General features: G+C 44.4%; 1 protein-coding gene across 9 annotated transcripts in view; it reads right to left on the bottom strand.

The window, feature by feature from the left end:
• Positions 1–19,609, bottom strand: part of LOC147186884 (uncharacterized) — a 43,584-nt gene that overhangs the window by 23,026 nt on the left and 949 nt on the right. For all 9 annotated transcript variants that reach the window (XM_086102204.1, XM_086102203.1, XM_086102209.1 and 6 more), the window contains exons 2-3: positions 9,372–9,557; positions 237–350 (exon numbers count right to left, since the gene is read on the bottom strand). In XM_086102204.1, the coding sequence (XP_085958330.1) occupies positions 237–350; positions 9,372–9,555 (298 nt within the window). In that variant the 5' untranslated portion in view covers positions 9,556–9,557. The remainder of the gene's footprint in view (positions 1–236; positions 351–9,371; positions 9,558–19,609) is intronic.

The raw sequence follows: 19,609 nt of genomic DNA, 5'->3' as shown, positions 1-19,609 counted from the left end.
CTGTGCTGAGGTGCCTATGAGCAAGGCACTAAATGACCGACACTCAGAAATCATGTTTGTATGTACTGCGGGTTTAAAAAAAACAGGATCAAAACGATGTTAAATGCTGAAGGGCATGCCAGTTGTTGGGACATTCAAAGTGGAAGTACGTTTCTCAATATATGACATTACAACGTCAAAATAAATAAAGAGATTCTCTCCATTCGCGCCGGCATTTGCAAATCTTTCCTTCATACCAGATAAGAAGTCTGCTGCCAAGAACTGCTGCGGATCAACTTTGTGCAGCTGCCCATCTCCCCGATGCTCTGGGAGTGACATTGATGTCTGCCCCCCTGTGGTCACTTTACAACCTGCAGTAACACAGAAAACATTGGAATAAGTGTTGCTGGCAGCATGCTGGATTTTTTTGTTGTTGATGTTGTTAAATCCAAATGTTACACTGGGCAGTACGACAGTGACAAAATATGAACCGTCGGGAATGGTTGATCATGTCCCTAAACTCTCACCTGCCAAATGGTCTCCCAAATGATGTCCCTGTTCCATTGAACTGATTGTCTGGAGATTTGTCTGATATGCGGGTCAGTGCGCCTTTGTCTCAGTCTCCACTGCAGCCGCAGCTGACTGAGCCAGTCACACTTTGAACCCCCGGTCGCATGCACACACACGCACACACAAAAAGAAGAGTGCTATTGCAGTCAGGGCGTCTGGGTTGGGTGTGACGTCCCAGGTCGTGGCCGCTAGTACCTCCCCTTGCCTGTCTGACTCGTAAATGCCCTTCAACCCAAAACAGTCTCCATCCAAGGGTTCTGACGGAACCGCGGGGATCAGAGCCCTCACCATTTGATTTATTGATGCAAGATGATCAATTTGACTGTCAAGAGGGGAGGAAGGAAGACAGACACGGCAGGAAGGAAACGAAGGGCAGAGAGAAAGACGAGGCGGACGATATTAATCGCGACGACATGTTATTGTGGATTTTAAGAATGAGAATCCACAGGAAGGACATACATGAAAGGGAGGAGGGCAGAAAAGAGAAGGAGGGAGGCGCCAATGGCAATCCTCTCCCAGCAGCATCCACAGGATGACAGTGAGGCGAACAGACAGGATGCCAACCAAAGTCACAAACACTTCCCACATGCGGACATGCAAAGCGCAGCCATGGAAAGGCGCTTATTGTTTGCCTCGACAAAAGGCGACACGCTTATTGGAAGGGCTCGATAATTGGTTCAAAACGGTGCGTCCCGTCGATTGCAAATTAACATTTGCTCGCGTCTTGGAGCCTTTCAGCGAAAAACCACAAATATTTTCCAGGAACAACGCGTTGATGAAATCGTTGACGTGGAAAGATAGCAGGAAGCCGTCCAACTTGTTGACATCACACGACACCACTTGGTAAGGGCAGTCAGACACGAGGACGCTACGAGTTGCTAACATATGAAACACACAAGACGCCACAGAACTCAGTGATTTCATGTGTACAAAACTTTGATGAAATTGTCTCCATAGGCATATCCAACTTAAACCAAACTAAGTTAGGAAGGATTCCCAGGATGGTGCCCAGAGGTTAGCTTGACCAGAACGCTATGATCAGGGATAAGCCAGCAGGACGGTTGAATGTCCTCCATGTGACCTCAGCCTCACCCCGCTCTCGCTATGCACCTTGTGTCAGCGTTGCCGCGGCACCGCAAGCACCCCGTGACGCTTCATCAAAGGGACAGATTGCAAATCTTTTCAGATGACAAAGATCAACCCCCTCCGGTAGTCTGAATCCATTTGAATCAACGGTGATTTGCACCTTATTTTGGGTGCACTGTCACGTTTGGCTTGGCGCTTTTAACAGTGTCGGTTAGCAGTGCGCACGCATTTAATGACGATCTTCTTGGGGTGAACTTGTCAAGTAATTACGTATTTTTGTGAGCTAATTGAGCCGACAAAGCGGTGCGCTCAATTTTAGATATTCTCGTAAGATTAAATGGCCAGTTTTTTTTTTTTCAAGTTTGACCCTATTCAGCTGTAATGCCATGCAAGAACCACGGCACGCTATCCTGGCCTTTTGACGAGACCGTTGACAAAAAACTGCCTTCACGTCTTTCTGGCAGAGGCTTGTCTGTACATCCCAAGAATTGTCATTCACCCTTCAACAATTCACAATGGAGATAAAGAGTCCATTCTCTAGCTATTCCTATTTCCCACTCTTGACTGTGATCATGTCCAATTCGGATGCTGAGCTACAGCAACCGCTATTTATTTATTTTTTTTTAAATTCCAGCAATCCGGATTCCTCAAATTTGCATTTTAAGCCGACATGCTTTTCAGCAAGTCATGGATATTTGTCTAAGCCGAGATGAGCGTATCTAACATTCACCAGCTGGGATTCAGTCAGCACGCGTCAAATCCACAGATGAAGCAAACAGGTGCGCAGAAAGCGACTAATTGTTCGTCGACCACGCTAATGCCGTCCATCGCGTTCATCCCTTGTGGCGAAATTGGAAAATACAAATCTAGAATCCTCGTGTGACGCAAGAGTTAATGTCAGTACAGTTCATGCTGTTATGATGGAGACCGTTGGACCCCTTTAAGGAACAATACCCAGTACTGTAAAACATCAACAAATTGGATGTCGACAGATCCTCACAGCAAAGATTGTGCTCACGTTAGAAATTTGGACCGTAATCATAAAGGCAGTCTTTTGGTAAATTATTTTGAAACCTCAGTTCTGATGATTATGCAAAAATAATGTAATTACACACCTCAGTGGCTAGTCCTAATTCAGCAAATGGTTCCTGTTTTGTAGCCGGGATGTGATATTTGGAGTACCGGTAAGCTTAAAAAAAAGAAATAAATAAAGGTGATGAATGCAAAGATCTCCCCAATGTTGACTCTTATACGATGGTAATGTGCGGTGCATCATCTTGCTAAAAATAAAAACATTCTCATCCTCAAAAAGCCCTCCAAAGCTCTGCATTGAGCTATCATCTCACAGCTATTAAATTCCGGATACCTTTTGGGGGACACCAGATAGCGCCACAAATGAAGCCAAGGCCGCCCCCGCCCCCAGTTTAAACGCACACATTCACACATGCAAAACGCTCAAACAGATGAAAAGTATTCTTGTCAAAGGAGACGATTTCATAGAAGGCGGCTTTCGGTTCCCCCGCCCCACCTCGAGCTCAGGGATTAAACTTCCATATTGAAAGGCAGATTCATGCAGCAATTTGCACCAAATCATTTCATGTCACTTGGAACCATACGGACGATGTGCTGACCCCTCCCCCCAAAAAAGTGACTTTGTAATTCAATCAAATCTGTCCGTCCATTTGGTTGTCAGTCGGTCAGTTGTGCATTTGTGCTCGGGTAGTGAAATGCTCGTATGCTACTCGGAGTGAAAGTAAAAGGCCTTTATGTTCGTTGAGGGGATTCAAATACTCCCAACTTTTGATTTACTTTTATGCATTTATCTAAAAAAATTAAAATAAAACTGAAATAAATGAGTACATAATTAGCGTGTTTGGCTAATTTGGCTGCTTTGGAATCTCTTATTGTAGTAACACGAGGCTACGCCGTCACACAAAACCTGAGTTATTCAGGAAAGAACGATTTAATTCAAAATATTGAGGCCACAAAGGATAAAAGATGTTTAAAAAAAATGATGACACAGAAACACGTTTTGCAATCCGAGACAAATTGAAAGACAAAACAGCAGAGCTTTTCAATTGTAGCACATTGTAATCCTTTTAAGCGTCGACGCTGTGAAAAGTCCGGGAGGACGAGGCGCTCTGTTTTTTTCGAAGATGTGAATGTCGGCTGAGACGGAAATATTAGTGCACGTATTCTGAAAAGGCTTCAAGGATGGAATGGGGACAATCAAGCAGTTCAGACATGAAGATTAAAAAGGTACGACTCGACGGTGGTTAGAAGAAAGATGCCAAAGACAAGGTGAGTGTGTTAGGTTGCAGTTTATTAGCACAAGATGTGGGCAGAGAAAGGCAAGTGTGGGGAAAAGGAAGAATCCGGGGAGAGATACCCAACTCAACCAAAATTACCGCGATGCATACATGAGACTCGGGATTACGAAAGAGAGATGGAATGTAATCAATGTATTTGGAAATATTGCTGAGTCAATAAAAGTGACTACTCGCCACACCACAGACAAATGCAACAAAACTATGCTAAAAACAAACAAAAAAAAAACCCTCAAGACTTCTACTGACATTCTTCAAATGACCGATGGTCAACTGACAGCATAATAAAAGCAGAATTTATTTGGTTCAGGAATAACACAAGCGCAAAGGAAGGAAGAAGTCAACAACTCACAATTTACGGAAAGGTAATCGACACAAGCGAGCGTGAGTGGCAGTTTAATAAAACACACGCGTTGACAAAAGTCTAAATAATCAGCCAGTGGGGATATTCATCGAGCCGTTCTCTCGACAAGGCGCACCCACCTACGTGTGTGCAAAACAGCTTCGCTACCGGGTGTTGACAGATGAGTCTCACAGCTTTGGTGAATGACTTTGAAAGGTTTCAGACACGCCTTTGAGCGTAATTGTTGCATGAGTGTGTGTGTTTGTCTGGTGAAGACTTTGTCCACTGTAGGGGACAAATTCCAGGCGGGTTGATTGTGGCCGACTCCTTCGCGCGGGGATGAATGCAGCGTCGGGTCATGTTGAGTTGGGATTATGCGAGTGTGGCTCTATGCTTCAATTTATTTGCAACTATGATCCCAAATAGCGGGCGCACAGATGTAAAAATTTAAAATAAAAAAAAAAAGGCCCGCAAAACTAAAACAGACGTTTTCCTTGATGCCTCTCATTTCACCTGCGCTTGGTTGGCACCTGCCTTTCACACCCGCAAATTAAAGATGCAAAAAAATCTGCCATTTTGACTCCGGTTTGAATACTCTATTTGCAAGTACAGCTCCCGCGACTCGAAATATGAAGTGCGTGATTTGTAGACGCAGTTCAGGTTAATTGATCAGCTTCCGCGTCCGTTTGCATGCGCATTCAAGCTCGTGTCTCTTTTTTGCAAACCTTCACAGTAATCAATCGGACCCTACTGTAGATTCGCACGTGTGCGTGGTGTGCAATCGTGTGAACCTCCGACGTTTCCCCATTTGCCGATTGAAGGATGACATTGACAGGAGAGGAGAGTGTCTGTGTAAATGTTGCGGAGGGAAATAGGTGCTTCGAAGCAGAAACAGCTGATGGGCAGTCAGTGTGGCGATGAAGGCGGGATCTAGTCCTCTGAAGCGTTAGGGATTGGAGAGAGAGAGAGAGAGAGAGAGACAGAGAGGAAAAAGGGGATTTGGGAAGCCAGGGAAAGAGTTTGGAATGGCAGCAGTTGAAAGGATAATTGGAATGTGCCAAAATAAAAGAGAATGTATTAGAAAAAGTAAAATTGATGTGAAAGTAGGGTAAGAAGGGAATACAGGGGGGCGGGGAGGAAAGAAAGCAATTAGTCAGGTTGCACAAATTCAACAGTTAACAAAAAAGAAAGAAAAATGTCAAACATACATCCGTATTGTTTCTTTGCAATATTTGAATTATTTTGGCTCATCGACGGTCACGGCACATCTCAACATGCATAAATACATGCACAGCTGTACTTGCTCTGCCGGCACTCATCTCGTGCTCTCAATTCCCCGATCAAGTAACAACTCACATACAGATTGATTTGATGCACCTTGACAAGGTCAGATGCCTTTTCTATTATTGATGATTTATTTTATTTTTTTTTTAAACTCAAATATCACTCGTACGATAAGTGGAATCCGCTTGGTGAATTCTGATTAACGCCTTGCAAACACGAGCACTACAGCATGCGCAAATACTGTGCAGCCTGGTAACCACGGCGACGCAAGCTGCCCATTCCATCATGCCATGCAAAGCGGCGAGAGATGACAGGCAGGCGACTTAACACTGCAGAACAGTGTCAACCACATTTATCCCTACTGAGGCAGCCGGGAGCCTTATGCACCAAAACGCAGAATGTGAATAAGGCAAAAGCGGCGAGGAGGTCCGTGAAAACCAAAAACCTGGCTCAGGGTATCGACAGTACATCTTTCTCCAAACGGGCTGAGGATCTAACGTGTAAGCTGTCGTGTGAAAATGTCGTCTCTCTTATTAATTCTAATTTGTTGAACCATGCATAAAACGGGCGCAGAGTCAGCTGCAAGGCGCAAAGGGGGGTGGTGGTGGTGGTGGGGGGGGGGGGGCTGTGGAGGGGGGTGGTGCCACGAGTGTTCTGATTAGTCAGGGCCATGTGTTCGCCAAAACAAGAATTTTAACCAAGCGGACATTCCTTTCACATTGACGACTAGACTGCTGAACATTTCACGGGATTTTATTTTAGTGGAAAGGGGAGTCACGGGACATTTTTTACAATTTGACCATTTTGACCATTTTTTTTCTCTTCCGGCAAGAATCGCAGCGAGAAAACAAATCAAACGTGTAAATATTCCACGACAAGAGACAAACACAATGGCTTCTCTTGACACTTGCATGGTAGGTTTTTAGTCTGACGCAGATCAATTTGATTACAATGGTTTCCGTTGGAAAAGGCTGTTTCGAAAGGCCCGAAAGATTGTTTCCCCTCTCTCACACCCATCCTTGATCTCATTTTATCACTGCTTAACAGTCTGTTCTTTTTAGGTTTAAGTTGCAATGACAGCTTTTTTTCCAAGTGAGATGTTTTTTTTTTCTTTCTTACTGTATGTTTTGGTGTCGTTGCCTCTGTTCACACACCAGTCACAATAACAGAAACGTACATTTTGACCGAAAGTAAACGATCGGAAATCAAGTCAGGCTATGACCAGAGTTGGCGTTGTCAGCTGATAGAGTGACTGCCGCAATTTCATTTTGGTGGCAGAGGGAATGTCGCGATCTCTCTTACCAGGCTTTTGCACCCCCTGAGCTTGCTGTTCTCCATTTCCCTGTGCCGTACCTGCGTGTGCACAAATACACATATACGGAAGCACAGAAACAAGCAAAACACATTACTATGCATCGGATTGCTAGTGGCTGGACGAAAAAAAAAATTAAAATCCCAGGATGTGGTGCTGATTTCAGAAATAGAAATATGACTGAGCCTGGAAATAAAGATGAACCACGGACCCCGAAACCACAAATCCCGTCACAGTCACTGGGCACAACTACCGCAAGAGCCTGCCAGGTCACTGCATTGGATTTAGCTTTCACGTTCTTACGACTCGGAATGAGTTAACCAGGCCGCGAGTCAAAATACCACGTTAAGTGGGGCGGAAATGAAAACGAGGACAGGTGTTACAAGGTCAGGTCTCAGCATCTCCATCTAATGTCAACATTGGTGACTCAGCGGAGCAGATTACCAGGCAGTAGGAATAAGGAAAATCAAATGTGAAATGACAAAACCAAAAAATAAAAAATAAATGTACGCACTACTGTGCTGAAAAACCTATTTTTATTTTAGACAAGGCTTTGGCCTGTGCATGCAGTGAATAGGTGAGTTTTTTAAAAAAAAAATTGGGGGGCGGGGGCAATAAAAAACCACATCAGCGAATGGCGGCATTAAACTAAATCCAACCTTTGTAAAAGAAAATTGTGGGTTTGACTTCCCCTTTCGTCATGAATGTGGGTCAACTACTTCAAGCAGAATCCATAAAGGTTATCCCGTTTTACACAGTGATGAGCAACTTGGAGAAAATAGGCCACGTTCAAGTTTTCAACAACCTGCCACATCTCATGAAGCAAATTAAACCCCATGCAAGGGCACATAGAATCACACAGGGCCCTACACAAATGCTTGTGGCACTCATACATACAAGATGTTATGAGCGCATATGAATAAAGGTGAACATTCTTTGCGGTGTACACAAACAACAACAACAGAAAAAAGAAAAGAAAAGCACTTTCAACATTCAACTTGCTTGCAGACAGAGGACAACAACAGGCAGACTGCCTCACCCTGCTGTTTGGCACTGCCTGTCAGCATGTCTGCATTTGTCCGAATGTGCAAAGCGTGCCAGAGCTGATCACTGGCAACACCACCCACAGCCTGTCCCGTAGCTGGCTGTCACTGACCAGCGCCCACACACAGTCTGACTGTCTGACCCAAGTGTCTGAAGAGCCGCAACGGCCCCGAGAGCTGAGTCATCGCCGGTTCAAACTGTCGCTTTGTTTATTTAGTTGACTCCACCTCCCTGGCAACATCTATTCATATTTAATGAGAACTCGTAATTAAAGGTAATCCTATCCATGCATGCAGTCAGTTCCCAGCCTTTTCTTTTTTTTTTTAAGTTAAGCATATTTTCAGTAACAAAATATGAAAACACACTGTCAGTTTTAATAACGGATAACAGGTAGAAAAGTTGAATTTGATCAAAATTAGAAAGGAGAAAGTAGCAACAAGCCACTCCGGGAGCACCATCGCCACCGAAGCATTTGAAGGCAGACATAGTTTATCCTCAGATTCAATTCAACCCAGTAAATAAAAGCTTCACAGAACATTGTGAAACGACGTCAATAAGCCGATTGATTTCTACATTTAAAAATATAGAGCTGTGTGGAATTTCATTTAAAAAAATTGTGTGCAGGGGTCAAAACTCGACCCGATGACCATCTGGATGGTAACTGCTCAGTACGGGGGACACAACTTGATCGTATAGAAATTTCACCAGCAAGCTAGTATATTCAAAGCGGTGGCCGCTAGTCTGTTTATTCTCAGACTATACGCCCAGTGGCTGAATGACATCCAAGCAGATCCAGAATGGCAGCGAGGGTCCAGCAGTGCCTGATACCATCCGTCATTTAAGGGCATCTGCGGTTCATAGAGTATTACATAAAACAAAAACTTCATGCTTATACATGCTCGGGGTTGCAAAGGGAACAGATGAGGCTCACTGTTCAGGAAACTTGATTGCCAGACGACATAAAAAGAAATCAAATCTGCAATGCGGTTGCTGCTGTACGTAAACTGCCAAGCGTCTAAACGTCAACATGCGGTGTGGGGGAAGTCAAAGGATCAAGCAAATATGAAAACTGCAGTCGTTATTGAACACTAATGTGAACAGAAATGGAGGGAGCGGGTGGGTCGAATATAGAATGGTGGTGATATTTAACATGAAGTTTTCATGACACTAAGCAGACTGTACGTGATGAAATGGAACATGGCCATAAGACTGTCATTTGAAAAGAAAAGAAAATTATATATATATATATATATATATATACACACACACATACACTAAATTCTGCACTCTTGTTGACCAGTAATGGCCAATTTTGATGGAAATTTGAACAACTTCACTCGATTTCACTTTCACCGTTGCCCGTTTCAGCCTTTTTCTCTCCTTACCGATCAAATTGTCAGCCATCGTGCAAGACAGGCGCACTCACCCGTATTGGCATCATCGTCCAGCAGGGGGATGTAGTCCGTCTTGCCGACGGTCTCCCCGATTTGATCATCGAACGTCTCGGCCTCCAACTGAGCCACAAAATCCCTCTCCACGCGGCTTTCTGGACCCTGCTGCGGAGCACTGTCCACCAGAGCGTCGCTCAGACTCAAGTCTAACTCCGCCATGGCTGTGGACGGAAGAGACACAAACAATGAATCATCAGCGGATGCAAAGTGAATATGTACTGCGTCGGGGTTGGAAACTGAACAAAACACGACACAGAACAGTACAGTAGCTATTACGCACAGCTCCAGCAACTGATTAGAATGTTAAGATGGATATTTGAGTGCTGACTTGATTGGTTTTCATGATCATTATTTGCTTGGGAGGGTCGTGTTGAGCAGAGACGGGAGAGCTAATGGATTCTTACGCGCATCAATTCAACATGCATCGGTAATCCGTAATTGAATCGCAGCTCTCAAAGAGATTCCCAGTTCTAATGTTTAGCGGCAGAGGCACTGGTTCGGTCTCGAATTTCAAAAAGTGCTATTTGAAGAGCAAATTGGCACAAGTTTACAGGCAGCCGTAAATCTGAAATTTCAAACCCCGGACACACTTAACTCCAGCTAACCAAGCTCGCACGCCTGTCACGTCCGTACATCTGCATTACTTCATCTGTGTACTTTTTTTGGGGGGGGGGGGGGGCTGTCTTTTGCTAGGCTGCAGTCATGGTGACATATTCATTTTTCTCAACAAAACCCAGTAACCCGAGCGGCTTCATTTTGTTCGATTAGCAACGTTCAACGAGTTCAAAACGTGTCCGTCTTTCCCGCTGTCAAACCGCTGCTGTCGTTTTTGCTTTGTCATAAAGCGTTGTTAATTAGATATCTAGATAGAATTTGTTGAGTCACATTGTGTCATCTTCCAAATATAATGCCAGCTTATCTACAGTGCCAGCTGGCCGCCTTACTTTGCTGCTCAGCCACTGTTCCGTATTTATCTTGTGACCATCCTCCCGACCTTCCTGACATCCCTCTCCACCTGCGAAGGCTCTCAGGTTAACCTCACACAACCTAGCTTGCTGAAATAGGACACTCATTGTCATTCAAAGCAGGGTGTGGGTCAAGCTCTTGCCCCGGGGGCAGAGCAAAGGAACACATCTGCTGCTAAAATCCAAACCGTCTTTTTTGCAGCCATACGAGCGTAGCTTTAAACTGTCCGCACCGCAACGGTGGTCAGGAGCCTCACATTGTATCATCCGGCACCCAAATGCAAAATACATTCATTAAAAACCTATAAAATGATTCCTTTTAAAATGAAAGGGTGTTTTTTTTTTTCCACCTAATAAGGTGTCAAAAACAAGACAGCTACCCCTGATGTACAACCCCGCAGCCCCATCTGCCGGATTACTGACTTACTACATGTTTATTTTAACATCGGATGCTTCAAATTCCTTTTGGCATTCAGTGGCTGAGCCAAACCCCAGACACCAGTAGCATAGCCGTGCCTTCCTCAGAAAATATGACACATGGCTCGGACTAAATAGGATGAACAAGGCTTGCTTTTGTGAGGCAAGATATTAAAAGCATATGATTCGGATGGGGTCGTGAAGCGTTACACGTTTGAATATCAGCGTATGAGCTCAGTTACTCCACAGCCCCCCCCCCCAGCCCCCCTCTCCAGCTTCCCCACTGCATCAGGGTGTGTCGCAGGAAGACTGCTCGCAAACTGCCTCCGCCACAAAGACCATACGAGTCACAAACTGCCCCAGTTACCATTTTTAACACAGCATCATCCGAGTGCGTGTCTGCTTGTATCGATGTCTGGTTAGGGTGCACGGCGTGAGCTGGACAGGGGTCATGACATTTCATTTCACAAGCGTTTGACAGAATAAATCTTTTTTTTTTTTTCCTTTTCTAAACAGCCACAAGTCGGTTGCCACATATTGCTCGCAGCTTTGGTGTGGCCACTCGGAAACAATCTGGATTGAGCAAAGGAAGGAAATCAATGAAAAAGGCACTTTCCATTGTGTTTTCTGCTTGGGGGAAAAAAAAAAAAAAACGTGTGCATGTCTCTGCGCATGCGTTTCGGGATTACTCATGTGCAGTTGTGTGCGAGCGCGCGTGCGCGTGTGGTTTGGCTCGTTTGAGTTCGTGGGAGAGACAGCGTTTGCCGGCTGCCAAAAAAAGCAGAGGTGAAGGTTAAGGCGCTTTTTAAATCTGCTTCCCAACACATCACGATTGTATGTAAACACAAACACACCAAAACAAGTACACATGAATTAAAAGATGACGAATTTAATAACCTCACAGTTCCCTAATCAGGACATATCTCTGCTATTCTTTTAAGAAAAGACATCATTAATATTAGCAGACAGGAATGGACTTGTTTGCATTTTTTGAAATCACATTAAAACCACAAAAATTCCACCTCCCTTGATCAGTGAAAATGGGGGGGGGGGGGGGGGGCAGCAACAGGACTCTTGGTTGTTGAATAATTTTCACCTTTAATCCAAAACGCTTAAACCGGGATTTGGTCTCACATCCCTTTCAGACACAATTACACTGCAGAGAGACTCCATGTCGACATGACTCGGCGCAATGAATAATTAGATGTCCGGTGTGACAGCTAGGGGAGAAACGAGAGGACCATTCCCATCTTCCTTTGCACCCAGATTTTATGGACACCCTGTATTCCATTGCAATGTCAAGACTTCAGCTTCAGTAACGGTTTCTTCCAGGTCTGGAGCTCTGCGCTGTTAACAATGCAGAACTTATGTCTGCAAAATAAATACACAGCAAGCCCGTTTTTTAATAGCCCGGCATTACTGCAGCGTGAACCTATAATTATGAGAGCTAGCGTAGCCAGAGCACTGGGGTACAATATCGACGTCACCGGTACGTGGTTTCGGATGTCAGTGACGGTTGGACATTCAACTGGCTAAAGAGTCGAACTTAAGGCGGGGAAGGGTTCGAGTCAATGGTAACACAAATCTTGATGATGAAATGTAAATAAAGAAAGAAAAACAACACATTTATCATCCAAGACTTATTCCGCGTAGGTCAGGGAAGTTGGAGGAGATGTAAAAGTTCGACGGCGACCGAGTAATCCTTCTCGCGAGGGATCTCAACTGTCTTGAGGAGTGCGTCTCGAGGACTCGTGTTGCAACCGCATTGGCCGAGTTGCATGAAAAGATCAGCCGTTTATTGCGGGCGGGCTCGGAAACATCCACGTCAAAAGCAATCGAAAAAAAAATGTGTGATTTAATTTGCGTGGGCAATTTCCCCTTTTGAAGCTTGCTTCTGTTGTTGTGTTCCGAAAACAGCTGACGAAGGGCTTTTCTTTTCGCTCTCCCTTAATTCCCCCCCCCCCACACACCTCCCCCCACACGCGCGTGCACTCACTGGCTGGGGGTGGAGTGGAGGCAAATGCAACCCCACCTGTGCTGTTTTTGTTCCGCATTGTTCCACGTTTATAACAAGCTGACCTTGGTCCTGAGTAGTTACAATGTAGTTACAACGGCTCCGTCAAATGCATTTTTTTAACTTGAGGGGGTTACGACTGCTCTTATTTATTTACTGGTGTTATGTTCATATGCCCATATTTATTCATCATTAATTAATGAATCTTTGGCATTCTTCAGCAAATAAATAAATAAATAAAATAATTCTTGATGAAATAAGTTACACCAAACATGGGAATAGCTTTAGAATTGTTACCGAGTGCAGACAGACCGTCAAAAATGCCTGACAAACGTGGTCCCGGTTGCGCGTGCAGCCTGAACCTTGTTCACTCGGGTCACGAAAGCAAATGGGGGCAGGGAAGAAATAAGAGACTTGTCATGTGATCGCTGCTCACGCCAGTGGAAATCACAACTGCGCAAAGGCCAATCGAGGAACCTCCAACCGTCATCCCATTATGGACTACTTAGTGACAAAAAAAACCCACACAGCCACCCCACCACCACTCCGAACTTTTAAAAAAGTAACAATGTGCAAAGCCGAGGTGAAATCAGGTGCATTTTGTTGACACTTGAGATGATATCAAATGTCACACTAAGTCAATACGTAAACCATCGATAACATTTTACCTGCTTTTGAGCGCGCACACATTGACATTTAAAGTCCCGTGTCTCGCTGCCATCGCACTAATCTGAGGAAGATGTTATCTCTTAACATTCCACGAAGGCCAGTCGCCGCTCACAATCACAGCTTTGTCAACGCACGGCCGTGCACGCGCGTGGGGACGCATCAGGCTAATTGTATGCAAGGTAGGAATCCCAAAAGTGTTTGGAATGAAGCGACGACAATTGTTGAATGGTTTGCATCTTTTAGCGCAGGGGTGTCCAAACTTCATTCAGAAAAACGGAAGGATGAAATGGCTTCAACTTTTTGGAACCCACGAAGGTCGGCCGAGAATCGCAATCGTACGACATAACAGCTCTCCGAAATCTGACACACCAAAACACACACACACGCACACAAAATGTTCTCACTAACACACGCTTCTCTCATTTCACACGCACAACCAAGCTGACAATCATGAGCCTCAAAAACTACACTGGGAACTACTCAAGCAACAGATGTTTCGGAAGAAAGGAGTTGGCATGCAGGGCGTCAGGCTCAGCAACTACACGGACTGCAACAAGTGATGAAACTTAGAGGAGTCACGCAGGAAAACGCTCCAACCAAGGAGACAAAGAAAGATGGCGCCCAGAGGCCTCTGGCTTGTTATCCAATGCTGGGAGTGGCGCCGTGCCCCAAGGAGCAAAGACAGACTTGCAGCATAATGAGTCTCAAAAGACAGACGGGACGCAAGAAACGTTGGTCGGGCATCGCTACACTTGCTTCTTGCGCAATAATGTCCTTTATTTGAAAAGGAAAGGAAAAGAATCTATCCGTCCACTCATCGCTTCAGCGACGGATATGATACATTGTGTCAACTAACTCAAAGCTGCATTGGGGCACCTTGCCCAACCTTTACTCGTAACTATATTTAAAGTGGTGACCTTTGATGAACCTCGTTTGAAGTTAACGACTGAATTGAATTGTAAGGGAGGTCAGAAAAGACCCAGCACACACACACACACACACACACACACACACACACAAGCACAAGCACACACCTTTGCAAGCACGTTACATCATAGCGGATCAAGTGTGTGATGTTAAAGCTTCCCGAAAAGCGCACAATCCAAAATTAATGACTTAATCTCTGAAGGATAACGAAACACTAAAGCTTCAATAAAAAGTCGGAGGCCTCCGTAAACGTAATTAGTACAGTGTTGAGGTTCTTGTGGAATAATTCAACGGGTATGACGACGGAAACCAAAAGTCTACCAAGCGAGATTTAACGCACTTTGCATTTGGCAAAATCTCGGCGATACGTCGAAGGCTGCGCTTTTATTCTTGAACCGCTTCAACAAAACTTGGCCCCCCCCACCGGTGGCTGACCCTCACGCGTACACACAAAATGACACATAGCGAGACGTTCATTTTCACCGAGGTATTATTCTTCTCTTCCAGATGCAAAGTCAATAAATGAGGATGATGTGACGCGCACCGATGGAGCTGCATGACATGCAGATACAGTACGTGACTCGCGGTTGCGCCAACCATAAGTCAGCATCAAAAAAATGATGCTCATCGTTATTTCATGTGAATCCTCGAAATAGAAGTAGAGAACACGTTTTTTTTTTCTTTCAAAACGTAACAAATAAAAAGTACCACGAACATGCATACATACTTTAACAGGCCGGCTAGTCCAAATGATGTGCGCTGTACACTGAGCATACATAATTCATAATATTCCATAGGATGCAGATTAATAATGCAAAGTGCATCTATCTTTGAGAGACTTCTATTCAAAACGTGAGAAACTGCACAACTAGTGGTGTCGAGTGTTTTCAAACGGTATACAGGACAACTTAAACCAACCGGCCAACGTGTCGGTTGCAATCGGATAGCAACGATGACGCACATAACTTGTTCACAGAATTGACACGAGGAGCAATATGTTTATTTTTTAAACCCAGGAGAGATGGATTGTTTTTTTAAAAAAAATAAAGTTAGAACAAGTTCTGTCAGTTTGTTTTTTTTTAGTCCACCATTGTTGGTTGCATTATTCATTACAAAACATATTATCCATTTCTGTCTGTGTGTGTGTGTGGCTCTCAAGATCAGCGGTCTAGTTTGAGCCGGCGGTGGAATCTAAATTGAGTGAAAATCTTTTGCCCGGTTCTGTAAGATAAACCTTATCTTGTTTTTATGTGTGGATGACAGACAATTTCCCCCAAAATGTGTACTATTTGGAACTATTAGAGGCCACGTGCGGGCATACCGACAGGTAGACGTGTCCTGTGCTTGTCCACTCCCTCCCCTTCGAAAAAGGACACCGTGATGAATGAATTCCCTGTATGACCACAACGGTTTCAGCTCAACACGTTTACACACAGTATCTCTTTGGGAACTATGCCCTATTGTTGCCTGGGCGGCCTTAGCACATTGCATTGGAATGCATAGCAGCACACACACACGCGGGTCAGACTGATTCCAAAACAAAACAAAAAAAAAAAACGGAAACATGAAAATACCTCGCCACCTTTTTTTCTTTTTAGCTATTCGCATTATTTTCAGGCTAAACCCATTTAATGGCGTCCCTGCAGTTTCGCCACGAGTACTAAGTGAGGTCTCTCTTAAATTGGCTCTGAAATTTGTTCACCACAGATGAACAAAGTCCATGAGAGACAAATGACCTTTGTCTTTTGCCGCGAAAATAAAATGTAACGATGCAGGAAACAATAGTCAATATTGAAACTGTCCTGTCCACCTGCAAAGTGGTTGCATGCGGCCCGGTTGTAGTTGACAATCTCTCTGAACTGGTCAAGTGACTGACTTTCCACTTGAAATGTGTCAAGACAATCCTCAGTTGAGTCACTCCAGTGTGTCCGTCCGTCAACCTTTCCACGGCCCCGAGTGCCAAGTGACCCAAGCTCTCGTTCCAAGTCCCTAGCGGGACAGATGACCGGCCGGCTACTGACACTCTATTCCAGCTGCTGCTGTTGTTGTTGATGTTGATGTTGTTGTTGTGACCGGGGATTACGGGGAGCCCTTCACCCGGCACCGTGCCGCTCCTCTCCGCAATCCGTCCCTCCCGCCATCATTTCATTCAGTCCATCTGTGGTTGTCACGCAATCTCAGAGTTCAAACATTCATCCTTCCACACGCACACTGCTGGGGTGTTCGCAAACATAAACGCGCGCGCGGCGACATTGTCCGACACATCTGTGTTACGGGCCGAGATAACGCTCCGTAAAGCCCCAAATCCTATTTCAAATGAGCGATTACGTATTTCATGAGAATGGTGGAGAAACAAGTACCGTATTTTCACGACCATTCGACGCACCGTATGGTTGGGCGCAGTCTCATTAATGGGTGCTATTTCTGTATTTTACACATAGACAAAACGCACTGTATTATTGGGCGCAATTTCAAAGTGGTAAAACATACGCCAGCTTAAACATACGGCATGCATGCGCGCATGCTAAAAACACGTTAGCTTGTAGCATACGGTAGCATGCCAAGACATACAGATACAAGCTAAAAACACGTTTTTAAAAAGGCAACGAAGCAAAACGGAGTTCCGTTGTATTTTATTTAGCCATCGTACAATGTACTCACGTTTTTCGATCAATCATCACCCAGAAATCCATCAAAGTCCTCATCCTCTGCATCAGAATTGAACAATTGTGCAAGTACCGGTAATCCATCAAAAACGCCATGTTCCCTCTCGTTGTCAGTCACTCTCATTGCCATGTGGCTCCACAGAAATGATGCCGGCTTTGCCAAAAACTCGAACAACAGTGCAAGCAGACACGTTCGTCCAAGCAGCCACAATCCATTCGCAAATTGTGGCGTAACTCGCCCGGCGCTGCCTCTCACTCTTTGTAAAGTTGTGTTTGCCATCGATCATTCATTGTTCCCATGCCGTTCGCAACTTTACTTTGAACGCCCGGTTGATGCCGATGTCCAGCGGTTGGAGTTCTTTAGTCAAGCCTCCGGGAATAATGGCAAGCTCAGAGTTCATTTGCTTGACTTGGTTTTTCACCGCTGCTGTGAGATGGGCACGCATGCCAAAAGCATAACCGATGGCTTGAAGTTTGAACTGAGCTTCGTAGGCGTGTCTCTTTGTAGAATTTATTTTCGGGGGTTCTTAGAAACCAAAACCGAAGTTGTTTTGCAACAATGCACATAGCCACACTCTATACAGGTGTTGGTACCTGCTTGGGTCGTACCTTTAGCGTCCACTTACACGCCCACCCTTCACTGATTGGCCGACTTCTTTGCCGCATGCCTGTCCACAGTCACTTCCGCCTTTTCTCTATATAAACAGCGTGTCGGCTGTCAGTCAGGTTTTGGAACTCAGCGCATAGACAAGACGCTCCGCATCATAAGGCGTCCTGTCCATTTTGGAGAAAATTTTAGACTTTTAATGGCGACTTATAGTCGTGAAAATACGGTACACTTTTCCACCCCCTTCCAATGTTAAATTGACTTCAATGGGGTTGGAGATATTCATAAATCAATATGCAGAGAAGTATTTAACATTCTTTGAAAATTTTTAATTCCGTTGGAAATTCTTCAGCCCGCAATAAAACATTTCAAGATGCTGGAAGGTCTAAAAAAAAAACTGGGCAAAGCATTTTCCACCGTGATATTCAAATTGCCCGTCGCGTTTGAATGCACTTGTTTTACGCTTAAAGAAATAAGTTATTGCGAACTATATGTTCATGGGTCCCTTAGTTCAATCACTTGGGCAGAGAGGAAGCCATTACCACAATTTGTGTATTGAGAATAACACATTAATTATGAATTAGGCATACTAGGGACGGAGATAGCCATTAGTAACGCAATCCAAATTCAATCAACTGACTGGAAATCTTAAATCAATCAATTATAGAAGTGAATCATCTATATTAAAAAAAAAAAAAAAGTCAGAGCATCCGCGGCACCCTTCATTTTCCAGCAGAGGAGGATAATAATGCATTTATTGTCTCTGAAGAGTAACAATGGATTCACTTTCCTTTTTCAGAAGGCGGCAAGCCGGTGACCTTAAAACCTGCTACGGTTGGGACCCGTCCAGATTCCTTTTCCAAACTTGGGAGATGACTTCAACTCGACATTATTTGATGACCTGCATGTGTCCCTTTTATATTTTGTGATGAGTGTCTTTTTGGATCATAACCATTTATGATTCCAAAACGACTGCGACGTATCTGATGTTGGCAAGGACACACAGAATATTCAAGGTGACCAGCAAAGGAAATACTTGTGGGCCGTCGACTTGGAACGCATTGGAGACGACATGTACTCATTATAGGATACTAAAAATGCATTCATCACTTGGGAAAAAAAAGGGCTGTCCTTGAACACAGTCCAATACTCCTCTAACGCCCTTGATTCATTTTCATTTGGCTTTTATTAGTTCGCACCTAAAAAAAAAAAAAAAATCAATTAATAAAAAATACTCCGAAATATGGAAAACTGTCACGGATGATGTAACGCAAAACCTTCCCTATTGCGCAAGAGCTCTACATGCATACTTCAGGTGACTTCCGTTCAACAAGTATCTATAGTATGGCGATGTCATAAATGAGCGTGTAAGAAAAGAGTAAAAGACACAGGAAATGATCTTTCAGGTCATTGTCAGGGCCTTGGGCAAAATTCTTCATCTGTGAGCGAAGCGTGGAAGAGCGCCCCATTTTACGGTGATTGGATCAAGTTCACAAGAAGTTCAGGACTTCAGATCAGTCCAACCTCTGATTCCCAACTCAGTAATCTGACACTGACGGTGGAGGATTGGCGAGTAATCTGGATGGAGGAAGGGGGGGAGGGGGGAGGAGGGTGGCAATCCTCTCAGCCCCCCGCCCCCAAGATTGAATCAATCACCTAATTACTGTAAATCAGGAAAATGCTCTAAAGTAATCCAAATGAACCAACTTTCTTGGGTAATGAAAGTTCCACGACGATTTCGAAAGAGTTTGGCAGAAATTCATGCTAGCAGCTCCTCACAGTTTCAAAAATTGATATGGGGCAAATTCAGTTTTCAAGGAGTCAAGGAATTGTACTTTTCTCCAAATTCCAGGATGAAAAAAAATCCAGTAAATTTTTTTTGTTTTGTTGTACTCAAACATGTCCACGTGATTTGGCTTGAAATAAAATACCCGATGTCCCAGGTTAG

The sequence above is a fragment of the Hippocampus guttulatus genome, chromosome 21 (genome assembly GCF_054856545.1).
Source record: "Hippocampus guttulatus isolate MCC_2025c chromosome 21, RoL_Hgut_1.0, whole genome shotgun sequence".
NCBI lineage: Eukaryota > Metazoa > Chordata > Actinopteri > Syngnathiformes > Syngnathidae > Hippocampus > Hippocampus guttulatus.
Note: the sequence above shows the minus strand (reverse complement) of the source record. Positions and strands in the feature narration are given on the sequence as shown.